Raw genomic sequence first — 19,844 nt, 5'->3', positions numbered from 1 at the left:
CAGAATTACTTATCACCATGAACTTGATTTTCAGAAGCAGTTTTTGGTTTGCCCCCATAAATCATTACAGGCACCAGCTGGGCTTTGTTGATGCAATCAGTTGGTAGCTAAAAGAAAAGGAGTACTAGTGAACCTTAGAGACGAACAAATTTATTTGAGCATAAGCTTTCGTGAGCTACAGCTCACTTCATCGGATGCCTTCAGGGATGCATTCGGCCAATGGGGGCTGCGGGAAGCGGCGTGGGCCGAGGGACGTACTGGCTGCCGCTTCCCGCAGCCCCCATTGGCCGGGCACAGCGAACTGCAGCCAGTGGGAGCCGTGATTGGCCAAACCTGCGGAAGCGGCAGGTAAACAAACTGGCCCAGCCCGCCAGGGGCTTTCCTTGAACAAGGGGCGTCCCAAGTTTGGGAATCACTGTACTACAGGATTCACATGATCAGCTGACCTACCATTTGAACCCAACACTCTTTGGATACATCTACACCATAAATGAAGGTGTGATTATAGCCTGGGTAGTTATACCCATGCTAGCTTTAATTTAGCTGGTACGGCAGTGAGGACATGGCAGTGTGGGCTAGCCACCCCAGTACAATCCCAGTGGGGATCCTGGGAACATATTTTGATTGCAGACCTGTGCTAGGGTCTGCTAGTGCTAGCTAGCTAGCACGTAGCTAGATTAAAGGTAGGTAGCCTACCCACGCAGCAATCACAACTTCATCTGCAGTATAGACATACCCTTTTTGTCTACACCAATAGGCTGCAGCATGTTACTCTGTCCCAGAGAGATGTGATTTTTTTTTGGTGAAACCTTAAAAACCCCCCTGAAAACTGATGCCTTTCTCACAAAGCTACCTTCTCACCAACCCAACCCAAGATACTTCACAGTTATGTGGGGAGTTTGTATACTTCAGGACCAGTGGAAAGAGCCATTATACTGAAGGCAATCTGAAGATTTGGGGTCAAATGCTACTCACTTTATTCTATCAAACAGTCCTAATGACTTCACTTCCTTAATCTTAATGGGATTATTCTCTTGTGTAGGGCAAGAAGGATGTGGTCCTTAATCTCTAAATCTTATGTTATTTTCCCCCATCTCACTCTCTCTCCTCTGTACCCCTACATCTTTCCTACTTCTCTTTTCCCATCAACAGCCCTCCAAAACTTTGCACTGCGCTAGACTGTCTTTCAGCCCAAAGGCTGGCTGTGACTTGCTCTGGAGAGCGGTCCCTGAGCTGGAGTCAGAGTTTGCTGCAGAACAGCATGGGGCGGCTCTCAGCCCTGTCAGGCTAAGAGTGGGGAAGCAAGCTGAGTCACAAATTCCATTTTCCGTGTGTGTGTGGGGGGGGGGGGGGGGGAGGTGTGTGCTGCTCTTTCATTTAACCATCAGGCCAGCTCTGTGTGTAGTGTATTTAACAGCTGTATGTCCATTTCTAATTAAACAGAAAGCACTACGAGGGGGAAATGTTGAGTACTAAAATATTTTTTGTTTAAAATAGTAAGTTATTTTCCCCAATAGCTACTCTTCTAAAATTATTTTAAAAATACCATTTTAAAAGAGGAACAACATACTCCAGGGCATGTAGTTGTAGAGATATATATATGCACTTCCCCAGTACGATAGGCACTCACCCTTTGGCCTCATTTTTATGACTCTACACCCTGGAGTGGTGTTATTGCTTACAAATACATACATATATACTTATGGGTGTACGCGAGATCTGCAGATGTTTTATTTATAAGTGGCAGGCCTTACTGCATCATTGAAACATGCATTTACAAACAGATATAGGTTTTATGAACCCCTATTCCGTTGTTTTAATAGCTAAGCTATCCAGCCATAGCATAATAATGCACAAGGTAAATGTGTCTCCATTTCTAGAACCTGTTCCAAGTTTTCTCAGATGTGACTAACTGCAAGAATTTTCCAACCATCAAAAGTTAATAAAAAAAAAGACAAAATAAGGCTGTGTAAATCCTTGGTAACAAACACACACTGATGCAAAGTGGAGGGGTTTTTGGTGAACTTTAAGGCCCTAATTGAGCAAGGGTGCGCCTAACTTAAGCACGTGAGTAGATCCATTGAAGTTAATATGGTTAAAAATTAGGTACACAGTTAAATGCTTTGTTGAGCAGGGCCTACACTGAGACAAGTCTGAATTCTGAGATATCTGCCTCAAAGGGTAATTTTAGAGGTAAGTCTCTAACTGGAGAACAGCTGCAATGCCCCCAGTTCACAGCATGTAAGTAAGAAAGGAGGTAAGTTACACGTATATTTTGTTATCTTGTTACTGTCGCTTAAAGTTATCCTTAAGTATGCAATGCAAAGAATGAAAAAACATCATCATTTATATAAAACTGCAAAGTACATCTGGCAGTGATAAGCAACATAATATCACTTTAAAGACAGGGAATGGTGTGTGAAACATTAGTAGGAGTGGACTATAATTATTGTTTACTAATGCTAGATACTACCATTATTCTAACAGCTTGTGCATTGTCAAATCAACATTCTGCATTAAACAAATGACCACTTGGGAATTGTTTGGGAACAGCTCTCCTTCTATTACTGCTTGACTAAAAATGCCATTTACAAGCAAAGAAAACTGCCTCTGAGCCGAGAACAAGACACTGGAAGCCTTTCTGAGGAAAGATACATATGCACTTGATCCTCTACAGCCAATCTAATTTCATTCTAGAATATAAACGAAAACAGTGACAACAGGAACTTCCTTGAAGGATTTCATTAACAGTGTAATACATTGAACATATCCTCTGTTTTCAATCTTCAGGTTTTGAAAGGTTCTGAGTGGTAAATGATGACAAAGAATGACTGACATTAAATTGTAATCCCTGAACAGGCAAACTGAAAGATCTTTGCATTTAGTTTCAAAACGGTTTGACTGAAATTGATACCTGCATGAAAGTCCCAAGAAAAGATCAGGTGAATTCCTGATTCCATGGGAGTTTTGCCACTGATGTCAATGGAGCCAAGATTCCACCCCCCAAATGCAGTAAACTTGGTAACCTTGGGGTGAAATCCTGGCCCCACACAAGAGAGTGGCAAAACTCCGATTGACTTCAGTGGAGCCAGGATTTCACTCTTGGTTTCTGTGTGCGCTTTGCAAATGTATTTTTGCTGCACAACGTAGAAACAAAGTTTATATTTAACTTTGCAAGTATTGGTGAGAAAAACATATATACTTCAAGATACATTACGGAGTTCCACTTACCATTAAGTCTTCAGGTGCTGGCCTTTCCTTTGGTTGCTTTCTCATGCTATGTATCATAAAAGTGAAATGGTTATATATAAACAACTATTCATTTATTTCACATGCTTAAATACTGAAGACTTCTTCCTTTAACACAGGCAGATCGCCTAGAATTTCAATGTACTTCTTAACTTTATCAAGTACAAACTGAAGACATGGCTCCTAATAGTGCCCAAAATGTTGATCAATTTCTCTCTTCTTTTTTCAGCTTTTGATTCCATACAGTGTTGCTGCATCCTTAATAAAACTGTTATGTATTCAACTGCTGATGAGAAGATTCTGTAGAATATGATGGATTTTCTACTTGTCTTGCTGTGTGTGTCTGAGCATTTCAAGCCTGAAATGTGATGGGTCACTTTTATCACTTTTAGAAGGTGGTCAGATCTACCACAAACTTCCAAAGAATGTTCTCTTACCATGTCTAGAACCACTTATTTTCTAAATTAATTTGGGGATCCTTGTTACTGGGGATTCCTTTAAAGATAGTGATCAGTATAAACAAATCAACTGAGAAACCATGGTAAATTTTTTCTTATTTTGACATTATGATATAGCTGGACAGACGTAGAATACACACAGGTGGAGAGTTTAATTTTTAACACTAAACAGCTATAGGGTAGCACGCAGTGCCCTGGAGTGTCTCCCTTAATTTTTTCACACTTATTTCCAGTGCTCTGCAGGCTGACAGTTCATTACGGAGCATTAAGCGGTTTATAAGATCATGTTTCTCATCCAAATAGTCCTAGTTTTGTGTGCAACAGGTGCAATTAGCTTTTGTAGACGGAGTTTAGCTGCTTGAAGGAGCACTATAACATGGCACTGAGGTGACCATCAGGAGCTGCCTACTGACTAATTGGATTACGTCCAAACAGCCAGAGTTTATGGTGTAACTGGCATAAAGTCAAAGTCTGATGTGCTCTTCACTTGATGTGCCTAATACTTATCGGAGTCAATTGCTAACATGGTATACAAAGTAATTTTTTTGGACAATAATGCCTCGTGCTAAAGTAAGCTGCATACTGTGCAGGTTAATATTAAACTATATCTAAAAAAAGATAAATATTCTTGTAGTAAATAGGGGCCATAGTACTATTAATGATTCAAAGGACAATTTGCCTTTCTTATAACCACATGTACCTCAAATAATGCACAGATTAGCAAGTAATGCAAGCTGTCTGAATAGTGGGTGGGTAACAGTCCTAATCTGATATTCCAAAGTAGCTGTATCTCTTGGGAAAACCAGGCTATTATCCACCATCATTCACGTTTCTTGACATCTGTGGAAATTTTAACACAGGTTAACCCTCCTTCTTTCTCAATAACATTTTTTATGCAACATCTAATTAATTTTTTTGGAAGGGATAAGAAGGTGCAGTCTCCTGCACATCAGTTAGTTATGCTGTAAAATCACTGAACATTGGGGCCTGCTGTAAGTTTTAGCCATCGAAAAGGAGGCCTGTAGTATATAAACACAAACTGCGTATTTATTATTTTAATTAACTGATAAATCATACTGTATATTCTTCATTTTCAATACCATTTGCCACACACGATGGGAATCTTGAGAGAGAGAGTTTCTTGGAATGGTTTCATACATAATATATTAAAATATCTGAATATTCATTTTATTTGCATAGTTTTTGGCTCATTGGCCCTAATATGTGCTAGAGAACTTGAAATGTCTTAAAGCACAATCTACCACATCGCAGACAGCTATGGGCCTGATCCTCGGTGGGGCTCAGTGCCTTTAACCTCATTGGCTTCATTGGGAAAGCTTCCCTAAATCACTCCTCTCCTAAACACTGCTGCAGGGCCAGATTCTCAGCTGGCATAAACTGGCACAGCTCCATTGATTACACTGACTCCATTGGCCTGCCAATTTACACCAGCTGGCCCAGGCAGTGCATTGTAATAAATGGAAACATCTTAGTCAAAAACATCACATTTATACAAAGTTCAATGTCAGTTATTCTGCCTTCATTTTATTACTTAAATGGCTGCTTCCTTTTTAAATGAGACATTAAAAAAACCCAATAAGCATTTCCTCTCTCATCTTTGTTACAATGAATTGTACTTAGAGCTTTAACCTTTTGTTGCATAGGAAATTTATTCTTTCAACAATATTTTCTCCCCTCTCTCTGAAATTTAAGTGCCTTCCACTGAACTATTCAGTTTGGAAGAAAAAACATACGCCCTATGGTGCACTTTAAAACATGACTCAGAATAAAAATTACTTACTGGAAAGCCAATGAATTAATCAAGGACATTGTTTACCTTTCTAAACATTGAGGCAGTTTTATGAGTAATAATACCAGCAGCTCTGAATAATGAAGTTATAAATATGATTCTCTCTTTCCCCCAACCCTCCCAATTGAATTCTTAAACTAGTCTCTGTGCACAAGAATGCACCCAGATTCATCGCCGTTTATTAAAACAGGAAAAACCCTCTTAAGTACTTTGACGACCCTTCATGTAAATAACGTTTACATAATTTAAACAGTTTGCTCAGCTTTGCTGCCTCATCTGCCCAAGGCCCCCGAGTCCCTCTCGCCTCAGAAAGGATGCAGGGGAAGCCATAAGGTCTCATGGAGCTGCAGAGTTAATGGCATGTATCATTTACATTGAGGGCATGGCATGTTTGCAAACTGAGCTTACCATTGAGTGATGAAGTGTACAAATGGCTCAGAGAACTCCCCAACCGGAAGGACTGGCGATTCCTGGGATTGGTTTGATATTTGGGGGAGGGAGGGAGAAGGGAAGGAAGAAAGAGTCAGAAGTGAGGACAATTTTTAAAAAGGGAAGCAATAAAACATTAAAAACGCAGTATGAAACAATACCCCATCTCACACAGAGAAATAGAGAAAAAGGTACAAATTCTTCTGAACATGTGTTATAAAACACTGAATTTAAAGTAATGAGTACTACACAACGGGTAGAAACATGTGGAAAGACACCGAGGAGAGGTGAAAAAAGGACAATGATAGCCACAGGGTAGAAAGGAAGGTAGGGAAAGTGTAAATGAGAAATTAATGATTATTTAAGTAACACACAAATGGTCTTGTAATTAACAAAGAGCTGTGAAATTATTCTTGTGTTGACCTTTGTTTCTTTCACTGAATTCACTTTTTATTTACACTCATGTTTATTTACACTTATTCATTTCAGAGCTGTCCTACTATGCATAGTTCTTGCTAGATTTAAAAGAAAAATTGTTACAAGAGATAAAAGAAATTATAATGGAAGATTTGCCAGCCTAGCTAAATTAACTACGAAGTATTTATGAAAGCAAATAAATTAAGAGCACAAGCAAAAAATTACACAGAGAGCAAACAACATTACCATTTGCAAAGGAGGGCTTTACGAATTTAGGAGTTTTTCCAAGAACGACAGAGAACTCCACTGTGTTTATAGTGTAACAGCTCAGGATGTAATGAAATTACACTGCAGAGTACTTGAACAGTGTCATCTCATTAGACCTACAGTTGGAACAAGAGAGCCACATAAAACAGGCAGCTGCAAATGACTCCATTCTCATCTATTCTCATTTGCTATTAAAAATACCTTTCGGCAGCTTTTTTCCTTCCTGACATCCCTACACAAAGTACCCTGCAAAGTATGATACATGCACCTATTTAAATTAACAAAGGAATGACTTATTTTAATCTCACTGTGCTTTGGAGTGCTTTGGCCATTTGGATGAGCAATATATCATTACATACAACCTTCCAGCGCTGCAGGCAAGAAACTCAGAGCGTGCAGCATTTGGTGGGAGCCAAACAATTTCTCTAGCACACAACTGTGTCAAATGCATGCATGTATTCATTATTGAGAATGCGAGGAAATAGCTTTGATGTAGTGGAAAAAAGAAGATGATAAAAGCACCTCTGAAATGTGTGTGTCATTATCAATGGTGGCAGATAGATACAACTGCAGAGCCTCCTATGTGATTAGTAAATATACATATAATTGCTGTGACCAATTATCAGAAAAATGAGATAGGTAATTACAAGACAGAAAATTAACCAGAACTCTTATTAAGGTTTCATTTCCAATTCGAACAATTGGAAACTGCTGGAAAATACAATTAAATCAAAAGTAAACGAAGAGTAAAAGGAGAAGCCAGCATCGCTCTACAATTTTCAAAGAGTTCTATTAAATGTATAGAATGTTTGACATGCACCTTCGTTCTTGTTGAATTTGTCCAAGAGGAGGGAAAGGTTAGTATTTCTAAAATTAAAAAAAGACATCAGTATAGGAAGGTTTTCACTGGAGAGTAGAAGAAACATAAGGAAACACAGAGCCTTTAAACTTTCCCTAGTTCAGAGAATCACATGCAGAAGTTAATCATATGTAAGATGAAAAATTCAGGGCTGTGCTGAATGGAGACAGGCTGGTGTACATATTTCCATGGTTTTCTGCTGTCCTACCTATACTCAGGTCTGAGTTTAGAAATGGTAACTGTCCCCGCTCCCAAGTGGGATGTGGGGATTAAAACAGAACAAATCCACATAACACACAAAATGCTCACTGGATACATTTCACACAACTCTTTGAAAACTGGAAGCTGGAGCTACCTCTGCAGAGCACTCTGGGGAGCTAGTTCTGCGCAGGGACCACCCCTTCATCAGAAGAGAGCACTGCCAATCCCACCAGGGGCACAAGTGAGGAGGATCTAAAATGCTCATCTTCTGAGAACTGCAAATGTGGATCAATTTATGCCAGAGTGGAGGAGGAGGGCAGGCAGCACTTAACACCTATTTGGTAGGTGATAATTTCTGCAATCACAAAGAGGGCAGCACCACAGGATCTGCCTATACCCAGGGCTCTGGAGCGGAGCCCGCGGAGCAGCTCCAGAGCAGTGGAGCTGCAGGTTTTTGCCTGGAGCTGGAGCAGAGCCGGAACACAGCTCCAAAGCCCTGCCTATACCAGAGTGAAACTACATTATGGAAAGTGGAGTGAACATCCACTGAATTGTATGAAGCAATTGGAGACCCTCCCTCTACTTCACTGGAACTAGAGTTCCTGAGTTCCCTGGGTCAGGAATCAACAGAACTATAAGAAACACCACACTAAAAAACTGCAAGGTACTCAGTAACACGACATCATTAATACCTTTGTCCTGAAACTCCCTGTACAGAGCACAGCAAGTAGCCCAAGGCTGCTGTGCTCCAGCCAAGCGAGAAAGGAGGCTTCACCTGGGTGCGAGCGAGGTCAAAGGCAAAGCACAGCCATCCACCATGAGTGGAAATTTCTAACTCACTGCACGCCGGCTCCCTTCTATCTTAGGCACTTATAAGCGAGGCTGCGAGGACATCAATCACAGCAGTTTCCAGGTGATACTCTACTCTCAGAAGTTTAGAATAAAAAGAAGTGGGGGCAGTAGGTGGAGGATAACCTACATGATTCTCAGCATGTAAACTGGGTGCTTAGCTCTAGTCTTTCCATTGAGTTCCATGGGCTTCAGATGCAGTCCTTAAGGCTCATTTCTGCTAATGGGCGCAGACACCCTGGCAACCACATGGCAGCACACCTATCAACACTGACTTCTGTCCAGCTCATCACTTTTTATCTTGCTATTATATGAGCAACGCTCTGCCTCCACAGCATGCGAGAGCAGGCCCTAACTGAAGTCACTAAGCGATGCCCACCCCTAGGCAGACGGCCAGCAAATTTCACTATGAAAGAATAATATTTCAAGTACATACTGTAACTTAAACCATACTGGTAAAGTGAAGTAGTAGTGATGTTCTGTGAACTATTCTGAAAATGTATGCCATAAGTATTGAAAACTCAACAACCTGGAGTCCAGGGAAGAAAGATGGTGAGTCGTCCAGTTTGCAATGGGGCCAAACAGGAAGTGACATTTGGAAATTATTACTTTAGGCAAGTCAGAGATCACTTTTTTGAGACGAGGTTTATTAAGAATATTAAAATTCTGCTATAGGATTCAATACAGATTCCCACATAAAACTTACTACAAGCTAAGGCCTCATTACAAACTGTGATATACAATAGTTTAATGAATTGCCAACCAGCCAACTTGATTAAAGCTGTCATTTTATCTTCCCTGGGAAACCAAACAAGCCAAAGTGGTACCTATGCATGGAGAATGAATTGAATTTAAGACATGATATTCTATTCTGTTAACCTGCACATAATTGCACCAAAGACAGCTAATTGCATCAAATTAATACCTTCATTTCACTTCTGAAAATACCTGCTGAAATCTACAAGCATGCAAGAGGAAGCACATCTTAGCCTCCATTGGAAAGAGCTGAAAGAGCAGACAATCAACCTACCTTCTTCCATAGTAAAACGTTAAAAATTGGCCACTGAGCTTGCTCACATACACAGAATTTTTGAAATCATAGTAGCTGGAGATGGAACACATACATTAGATTATCATTTCCATCCCATGCACTAATATCAACATTAATATTTTTATTTAGAGAATGAGTTTGTTGTATGTGCTTAGTTACAAATTTAAAAATACTCTGTACATGAAACTACTCCCAATATGTAAAATGCTGCTGTTGTTACCTGCTGAAATTTGAGCAACCACTATGTTGTTACATATGAAACAAAAAGCCAAACAAAATCTAAGCAAAATAAATACATTTTACGTTGTGTCCTGAAGTTCACTAGACTGGAGCACCGGTGGACTCTCAAGGGGATGAAAATACGATAAAATAAAACAAAGCCTCAGAAATCCCCATCAAGTCTTCATGCTAACTTTTTTTTGCACATTCTGCATAAGAAAATATTGTCACACATGTGGAGTAATATTAGTGAATTGCCCACATGAGATCTAATGGCCAACTTTATTTCATTCTACCAAAGAACAGAGTCTTATTCTATACAAGGCCAAAAGAATGCAGTGTAAAATTTTGCAGAGGATGGGGAAGAGGTACATACTTTTTAAACTCCAAAAAATAACAAAATGGACTCTCTTTTTTTTTTCCAGTAAAATTTGGCACTCTTTGTTCAATATGTCAGGGCTTCAGTCCAGGGGTTCTTCTGTACTTCTATTTCTAAATTACTAACTTCTAAATAGAACGGCTTATTAATGGGAAGGTTGATACAACCTTAACACTAGAGCCATAAATACACTGCTGGGAGACCGATGCCAATCAGCTTTAGAACTTTACAAGCCATTTTCTCCTCTGCATCTTGTTTCCAAAACACCCTACTAGCCCAAGTATCAAAACAACATTTATGTAAGCAAGACCTAACACAGAAAAGGACAATGTTTAAGTCTCGGCAGCTTTTGAAGTGCTTGGTCAGCCTGATTCTCAAAAACAACTGAAATGTGCATGTACAGTGAGTACAGAGAAGGGCAGCAGGAGGGAAAAAAAAAAGTTTGAGTGATGCCTTTGCCTTGTGAATAATGAACAGTTCAGGAAGGTCAACCCATTACAACTGAAACCGTTTAATTATTAATTATGCACAATCTATGAGCAAAAGGACAAGTTCAGAATGTTTAATGTGTGGTAACTCCAACTGGACCCTCTGTTGGCATCGTTATTAGCACTTGTCAGCAAGGTGCTCAGGCATAAAGAAAAAAGCACAGCAGCAGAAAATCTGAGCTGAGGTGGGAGGGCTTTAAACTTCAAACACTGCTCCTGATATTTAATTTATAAAGTGACAACTCTCTGCTATAGAGCTTATCGACTTTCATGGCATTTAGGTAAGTTGCATTATCTAAATGAAGACCTGGGAATATTTACACTTAGAGAATCTCTTTTGAATCCCTCTTCTTTAAAGAGAGAGGGACTGGCTTTGGAGGAATGAACACAGTCTTCAGAATTCAAATGCTCCTTTCCAATCTGTGCATATAAGTTACCAGGTCTGGGTTTTATCCTCATTCACTACACAAACCTAGAGCCTCTCCCATTTCTTCTGGTCTGAGAAGCACTGAGCAACCAGAACTTCAGCAGGTACAGAACCACCACTGAGGATCAGGCCTTAGTCATACAAACCAGCCCCAAAAGCTAAAGAAAGAGGGGAGCAAAAATGTATTTGGCATGCTTATCTCCTTCCTCTGCTGAGGCCACTACCTTGGATCCATGATTTTGTGTGTGTGTGTGTGTGTGTGTGTGTGTGTGTGTGTGTGTGTGTGTGTGTGTGTTTTGGGGTGGGCATGGTCACCTGGAAAGGAACAAATTCAGGGAGCTGCTGCTCTAGGCGGCATGCTCTTCTTGGAAACATTCTCAAGTTAATGACACTCAAAACCAACTTCCAACCTACAACCTCTACTCACCTTCAGGGATGTGCCATAGACCAGCTATGGCAGCGTGGCTACCAAGATGGCTCCAGGAAGGAGGCCAACTGTAGAGCAGTGCAGAGACAAGCCCAAGTTCCCTGCTACCTGAAAGGCAGAGGCCAGATTTGTAGCAAGTCCACTGGCTCTATGCTATTTGGAGGCTTTGCTCAGCTACTAACCCTTCCTCTCTGTGACATTTTGCACAGCTCCAGAGCTACTGCTATTTTATGTAAGTTTTTCCTCTGTGCATGTGTTTGTGCGGAAGGAGATGACATGGCCCTCTGGCTCTATGGCCACGAGAGGAGAGCTAACGTAAGAGAACAAACCAAATCCAAGTTACTGCCTTCTTGGATGCATCCAACGAAGTGGGCATTCACCCACGAAAGCTTATGCTCCAATATGTCTGTTAGTCTATAAGGTGCCACAGGACTCTCTGCCGCTTTTACAGATCCAGATTAACACAGCTACCCTTCTGATACTTGATCCCTTCTTGGAGTTTTCCCAATATACCCTGGCTCTGAGATTGCAGTCTCCTCTGGACAGAGACTCTTGTATGTTAATGGGGCACATCTACAGTGCTTAATAAATCACTCCTGTGAGCAGAGTTTTGGGATACCAGACCAACCTGAACAGGGTTATAGAATTTTTAGGCACTGCTACTGTGTCCTGCTTCTCTTTTACTACTTAGTAACTTTCAAGTGAGCTTTCAAAGAACATATTTATTTTTACACAGTAGCCAACATTTAATTATGAGAAAGACAGCTGTGGGTAAGTACTTAGTCTGATTTTCAGAAGTGCTACATTTTACACTAACCAGAAAAAAACCCTGTGCAATTACGTGTAATAAATGCACTGTAGTTTGAAAACTACTTAAATGTGACCAATGGACTGAAATATTGACCACGTTCAGCTGTATTCCTAAAAATATGCTACAGACTTCTTACTAAATTTGTTTTAAGATTCCTCCAGAAATCTGACTACACGTGAATCCTTTAGAGTAACAAGGTTTGCAGAATACAACAGAGGCTGGAGGAGATTCAGATAGCCAGACTTATAGCATTTCTAGACTGCCCGGATTTTACTGCCAACCTGAGCTGGAAGGTGAAAGATGACTACATTTGTACACTGGGTCAGTCCTTGCTCTTTTCTTAGTGGTAGGTGCCAATTGTGACAAATTATATGTGGGGGCGTTTTGGTGTGAAATTCTGTCTGCTGGGACTGGAGTGTCAGCAGTAAACTCATTTATTTCAGGCTCTCCAGCTGGACTAGAAACAAGGTTGAAAGGCCATTGTTTTATCCACCAAAACACTGAGACTACCCTCAACACTGCAAATCAAGCGAGAACTAGCTGTTCACCAGGATAGCTTTGTCTACAAGTTCTTGCAGGAGTAGGGTGGGGGAATTATATACATAAATAGATACTTGTGTGCATAAATATATATAATCTCACATATAATCACACTCTGGATATTTCAAGTACTCAGTCATTTTTCTCCTGAGGCATTTGCTACTGTAAAATGTTTTCCAGAATTTGGCACAGGCAAGAAAGATGAACAGAGTAACTAACCTTAGGAATTACCTACAATGTATATTATGTCATTTTCTACCTTTTGCCAAGCTTTGTATTTGTTAATATGGCTCTCTGAAGGTTTTTTTAATCCCTTGCAGTTAAGTGTATAGGTAGCTGGAAAACAGGTTAATCTTTTAACCGTAACTGTAATTGCTTTCTCTCTAAAAACAAACTTAAGAATTTTTTCCTCTCATTGCTGGTCTCTTGTCGATCATAAGCTACCAGAGCAGAGCAATGTTTTAGGTAGATACACGTATACGCACGCCCCTTTCAAATAGCTAAGGCACAGCAGCATGAAACACAGCCTCTTCCTGTTCACACCAAAGGGACTTCACTTGAAAAACTAAAACCATTTATTGTTGCCTTTTTCCTCTGTATACTCCCAATGCATTTTTATTGCTTTTTCATAAAACACTGCTGCAAATAATCAAGCATGACCATTGACATCCACAAGATTGAGTTTTAGGAACCATTAAATGAGCTCACCCTCTTGGGAAGGTTCTTGCTCAGGTTGGTCTAAAGGTAATTATTCAGCAATTCCTACCTGTGGTTTTACCTTGTTCCTATAGAAGTCTTTGAATCTCATACACTGGTAAGGTCACAGTTTCTGTCTCAATAAAAGTACAATTGGTCTAGGACATAAATTACGATGAACCATATTATTTATGGATTTTGTATATGTATATATCATGCATACATATGTCATAATTTATATACATATATTCTGATACTTGACTTTCTTCTCTCTTCAGAAACATAACATAAAAGTTTTCAGGATTAAAATATAGAAATCTATGCAAAATCTGTATATTATATTCTGATGGCAACATAGATAGAAACATTCTATAAAAAGATTCATAAAGGAAAAGTCAAGCTGTGCTGAATATTGATCCTATGCAAGCTGTTATTCTATACTATATAATGTAGATTGAAGAATCCAAAAATGAGCATTGGTGCAACATTAAGTTTGAGAAATTAAGCTCTCGAAAGGTTAACGTTTCTCTTGTAACATTAATTTGGTCATGTTGCACGTACTGTATATTTTTACAGATATGCCACAGCAATAAATGAAAGGTTGCATTTGACCAGGAAAAGCAACTACAACATGGAGTATGTGCTTTACGGGCAAGTTAATTTTGCAGAGGAAGCCTTACATTTTGGAATTTGACGACATTTGAATGCGCGATGTCTGAACACTAACATTGCATTAATGCTCATTTTTGCTTTTAAATTTCTCAGCATTATGAATGAAAAAAAAGAAGATACCCAGAGCTCTTCAGTTTGTGGAGCTTGTAAACTCCTTGAAGCTGATCCAAACTGCAGTCCTGTGAAGCTTAGCTTCTCTGCGGAGGTGGGGTGAGTTAACAAAGAGATTTAAAAAACAGAAGAGAACATTTCTCCAAAAATAATAGAAAAGCTCTCACATGTAAACTTCCAAATTTAAGCTTTCATGACTAAAACTAATAAAACTATTTTCGTCAAACCGGACTGTTTTAAAAGTCCTAATAGCTGCAAAACGTGCAGTGATCACAATGCTGCAATCCCTTACTCACAAAAGCAGTCCGTGCTCCTGTGAATAGTCTCTTTCAAAACAATATCGCAAGTCCGAAGTTTCGAATGTCACTGGTTCTACATTATGCAAACACAAAAAAACTGATTAGAAGAAAGAAAAAATAATTTGCTTCCCTCCTGCCCTGACCGTAACTCAGAACAGCTGAATTTTTTAAAAACAAACAAAATCACCTTTGTGTTGAGACCGGCTATGGAAACTTTCAGCCAAAAAAGAATCGCTTGGAGAAGGCTATTGAAAAAGAAGGGGTTAGACGCTGGAACTCAAGCTTTACTACAAAAAAAGAAAAGGAGTACTTGTGGCACCTTAGAGACTAACCAATTTATTTGAGCATAAGCTTTCGTGAGCTACAGCTCACTTCATCGGATGCTGTAGCTCACGAAAGCTTATGCTCAAATAAATTGGTTAGTCTCTAAGGTGCCACAAGTACTCCTTTTCTTTTTGCAAATACAGACTAACACGGCTGCTACTCTGAAAGCTTAACTACAGCGCTTGCTACCACAAATGGTACAGTACAATGAAATCCGGTTTAAGCAACCACCCATGGGACCAGCAACAATTGGTTTCCTAGTAGAGATACTTTAACTAAATAAAAGCCAAACCAAATAGCCCTGGAGAGCTTGGGGATAATTCAAAGCAGTTGTTTAAGACAGGGGATTGCCTACTGGATGTGGTCCATAGCACAAGTTTCATCCGTCTATTCATCTCTGGACATATAACAGACACCCCTAAAGCTGACATGCTGAAAAGCCAAGAGCTGTCAGGTTTAGCCTCCTGGGATTTGCCATATGGATCCAAAAACATCTGTATGTTTTCCTCAAATTCATTTGGCTGGCTGGCTGGAGCATCGTAAGCGCTAACGTTTTTAAACTATTTCATTTCGAATATGTTTGAGGAAATAACTAGACAATGAAGTCTCATGTAGAATTCAAGGTGTGCTGCACAACACAGAAGAGTGTAGCTATAGGTTTGAAGCTTAAGAACAATGCCATTGCTTGTTTTGATCAAACAAGGAGGACACAAGAATGCACTATGACTTCGGCCCCATGTACTCTATGACCAACTGAACCTAAATTCTGTACCCCACAGCACACTGGGTAGTAGACTGGAAATTCAAGGCAGTCTCATTTAAATATTAAACTGAAGGTTTTTAATAAATTAAATATGAAAATGCATAATTACAATCAGTGCAGTGGCCCTTGTGTTATTTATTTTCATACTCATTCTCATTCAATTTATTTTACGCTGTCCACAGTTTTCAATGTGCTACACACTCCTATACAGCCAATGCACAGCCACATCACAAAAGTTGTTAGGAGCGATGCTGGAGGCTTTGGCAGCTGGGCAGAGAACAGCTGGGATTTTGACATCTGTGGAATTTGGGAGGCAGTCTGGTATTGAAAGCAGTGAAATAGCTAAAACTGTAGCTTTTAAATTGTAATCTTTACGTTTAAGAGTCAACCTATTGAGATGAATTGGGGCAGAATACACCTCCAAGAACTACTGCTTCAGACATCCGCAGGCAACGCCGCACTGATTTACACTCATGCTATCTGTGTCTCCAAGTTATATTCACCACCACGATGAGTAGGAATGATTTTTTGAAAAAACGTAACCAGAGATTCAGAAGCGTGATTTTGTGGCCGGGGTGGACTGTACATTAAATTCTGTGGCTGCACAATTGTGGAACAGAGGGCCACAACCAGGACACCTCTCAGGCTGGGCACTGAGCGTCTATTTTCAGTAGAACTCCATGCTCATTCATGTTGGTATGCTGCTGGAAAGGCTGCATTCACAGCAACTGATGTGTATCCTTCCCAGGAGGGATTAACCCACACTGCTCAGCGTTCCCATTCAACATTTCTGAGAGTTGCAGATGAACAAAGTTGATTGCTAGAATATCAAATGATACACAGCACTCAAATGGCACCAGTCTGCCTATATTAGTGGCTGTGCCGTTGGATGAACTGATGTTAACGCTATTGTATCCTCACTTTTGGACCATCAAGCATAAGTTCCATCATGGAAGGGAGAAGATGCTATGACAAGGACTGTTGCTTAAATTAGTATGTCCTACTGATAACTGCAACAACAAGGCCAAATCATATAAGTGTCCCATTTCATGGCCCTATCAGATAAGTGTCCCATTCATACAATACTCCTCAATAAGCTGCACCAACTAATAATGATAATTCATTAATAATTTGGGCTAGCTAGAAAACAAGAACTCTGTTTCATAAAAAAATCTCAACGTTTCCAAATTTGTTTTCTTTCTGAGAGTTTGTCTCTCTCAATTTCGTTTATTGGAGCTGTTCCACTTTGTATAAATAGTTAAATATTGACTGGGCCAGAGAGAGACTGCCTCTCTAGCCAACTGGCTAGGCCTCTCTCACTTGAGATGTGGGAGATCCAGGTTCAAGTCCCTGCTCCAAATCAGGTAGAGTAGGGATTTGAACCTGCATCTGCTACATCGATCTGATTCAGAGTAGGAACTGAACCTGGCTCTCGCACATCTCAAATGAGTACGCTAACCACTCGGATCCTGGTTATTCTGGGGTGGGTGGGTCTGTGCATGTGTGCACACGTGTCTCTTTCTTCCCCACACTCCTGGGTCCTTAGAAACCTTCCTGAAGAGTGTTTTGTTGAAACTGATATATTTGCACAACAAGTTTCAGTTTTGAATTGACATTTTGTGACCAGAAAAAAAAAAAGGTGAAAAATTCCTGACCACATCTATTAATAATAAAGACATTACAAAGAACTGACAGAACAGTTTACAACTACCTCTCAAATCACTTACTAAACATGTGGAATTTCTGCAGGAAAATGTCAATACTAATTCATGGAAAGAAACAGAAAAAACACTTCTCTTGATCTGCTATAGTTAAGGAGTCTTATAACTCATTCTTGCTAGATTAAAAAAATTTTCAGTTAAAAAGTCAACTTTACAACAACTTTTCCAGAATTAGCCATGATCCTGAATTTTTCACCATGGGTTAAAAAATGAACAGCATCAAAGATTACATTTTCATGACAACCACAAATATTTTTAAATAAGGGTTTTTCTTATGTCAGGTGTCACCATACATATAGTGTTTGTTAACAATCCAGAATACCTATGTAACACAAGAACGACCTCTTAACAAGTTTGCTCATCAATACATCATATGAATTAACCATAATTATAAATGAACAGAACATTAACTTTTGGATTACTTTCTGTTTTGGTGGAATGGATAATAATAGTTTTAGAGGAATAATGATTGCCAACAGAACAAATGACTTTTAGAAAGAGTCAAGATCTTAATGCTAATTCTGTGTTACCATAGTTAAAAATGATCAAACTGCATTTATTTCAACATATTGCACTTTGAAAGGAGATAACCAGATCTCTTAGCATTGTACCTTGCATTAAAAATAGACCACGATAAGTTTTCTGTTTTCCCTGGATACGTTTCAAAAACTGTAATACTCTTTTCATCGACCACAACATGAGACATCACCATGACTGTTTCTAACCTATCTGTATAATCCCATCAAGCCTCAACTCTATCCATCTGCAGCTTATAAAATATGTTACAGTCATAGTAAAACACGGCACTATCAAAAGCATGTAGGCCTCTATTCTGCAAAGCACTTAAGCATGTGCTTAAAGTGAAAACACATGCTTAAGTTCCATTGCTTAAGTGCTTTGATAAATAAAGATGGACTCAAGCACTTGCTGAAATTGCTTTGCTGTATGTGGGCCTTATATAGTGGAGGGAATTACAAACAAAAACATCTCTGTCAGGAAGAACTACTGGTCTACTCAAAGGCTTTTGAAAAAATATCCTGATCCCTGAATGACATCAGCCCCACCAGCCAGCAGCAATGCCAGCCAGCTCTTCTCCCCAGTAGACAAGCCTGGAGCCAACTCGGGATACCAGGTTTATGACTCCCTCAGGAGCCCATCTACGTGACTGAGTCACATAGAGATGTCAGACTGCAGTTTCATCCCACACTAGGTTCAAGGTCACTGAACAGAAGCTCCAAGGTCATGCGCTTTGACCACCCTAGGCAAGACGGTTGGGCATTGCACTGCCACTGGACACCCACCTTAAGGAAAGTTTCTTTAAACAACTCTGTGATAGTCATATTTATAGGGAAAAAAGACCCAGATTACCCTGTTCCACCTAGAAGGGTCACAGTTAGAGAGTCAAGAAAAAGATTCCAGGAGTTAAAACTTGTGACTCATTATCATTCTCTCCTCAGTGGCGAGGAAATACGGCCTACCAGCTCTTTGGAGTCTGAGAATTCCTGTGGAAATCGGGTCCTATCCTCACAGGTCCTAAGGCACCCATATGGAAAGCCTGTTGCTCTCTGCTGTTTCCCTGCCATACCCATGGTAGTGTGACTCATTCAGGAGCGTGTGCTGCGAGTGGTCCACTGCTGTGCACGACCGGTTCCGGGGGAGAGAGAAGCTACAGATCATCACCTCTAGCTGTTATGATCCTCATTAAGCTAGGTGGGGAATTCTGCCTCAATATCTACGGGTTCCTGAGGAAACATGTGCAGAGCAACTGCAGGCTGGAGGGGAGGTGCAGAGCTCTGCTCCCCCGTCCTGTGTGTTTTAGGACCTCTCAGCCCCTATTTCCCCTCTATATACTCTACCACAGAGGGGAGCATTTGGCCCAAGATAATCAGTCTTACAACACTAAACATTTCTAATCGCTAATACCCATGTTAGCAAGAACTTACTGAAAACAGCAGCAGCTGTACAATGCCAGATAATAAACAGACGATCTCTCATGAGGTCCTGATGTGGAAAGAGTCATACACATTAGCACAGTAAGTGGGTCCCATTATTGTTCCCCAACATGGGCAAAGAGCTGAGGGAGAGGGAATAGGAGGAGGGGAAATAAAGCAAGTTAAGAATAAAACAAACAAGATTAAAAATGGGTATATTAACAAGAGTATACGGGGTGGAGGAGTCTAGAATGTCTAACAAAGCACAAAGAGAAGAGAAATACATCATCTGTTAAGGACAATACTACACATGACCTAGAACACAATAACCCTTACAATAAATGCCCACCAAGATACTCTCCTGGTAAGAGTCAGCACCTCCAAGTGATGCAACCACTAATCTAAACCCTATATATCTTATTAAATGACCCTCTAACAATACAAAC

General features: G+C 40.0%; 1 protein-coding gene across 9 annotated transcripts in view; it reads right to left on the bottom strand.

Annotated features, from left to right (window-relative positions):
* MAP2K5 (mitogen-activated protein kinase kinase 5) overlaps positions 1–19,844 on the bottom strand; it is a 212,653-nt gene that overhangs the window by 32,202 nt on the left and 160,607 nt on the right. For 8 of the 9 annotated variants that reach the window (XM_073304431.2, XM_073304432.2, XM_073304435.2 and 5 more), the window contains 2 exons: positions 5,926–5,987; positions 3,232–3,277 (listed from right to left, as the gene is read on the bottom strand). The exons of the other annotated variant lie outside the window; for it this stretch is intronic. In XM_073304431.2, coding sequence (XP_073160532.1) covers positions 3,232–3,277; positions 5,926–5,987 — 108 coding nt within the window. The remainder of the gene's footprint in view (positions 1–3,231; positions 3,278–5,925; positions 5,988–19,844) is intronic. 9 annotated transcript variants of the gene reach the window in all.

The sequence above is a fragment of the Lepidochelys kempii genome, chromosome 10, assembly GCF_965140285.1.
Source record: "Lepidochelys kempii isolate rLepKem1 chromosome 10, rLepKem1.hap1, whole genome shotgun sequence".
NCBI classification, from domain to species: Eukaryota; Metazoa; Chordata; order Testudines; family Cheloniidae; genus Lepidochelys; species Lepidochelys kempii.
This window is presented reverse-complemented; position numbering and strand designations above follow the sequence as displayed.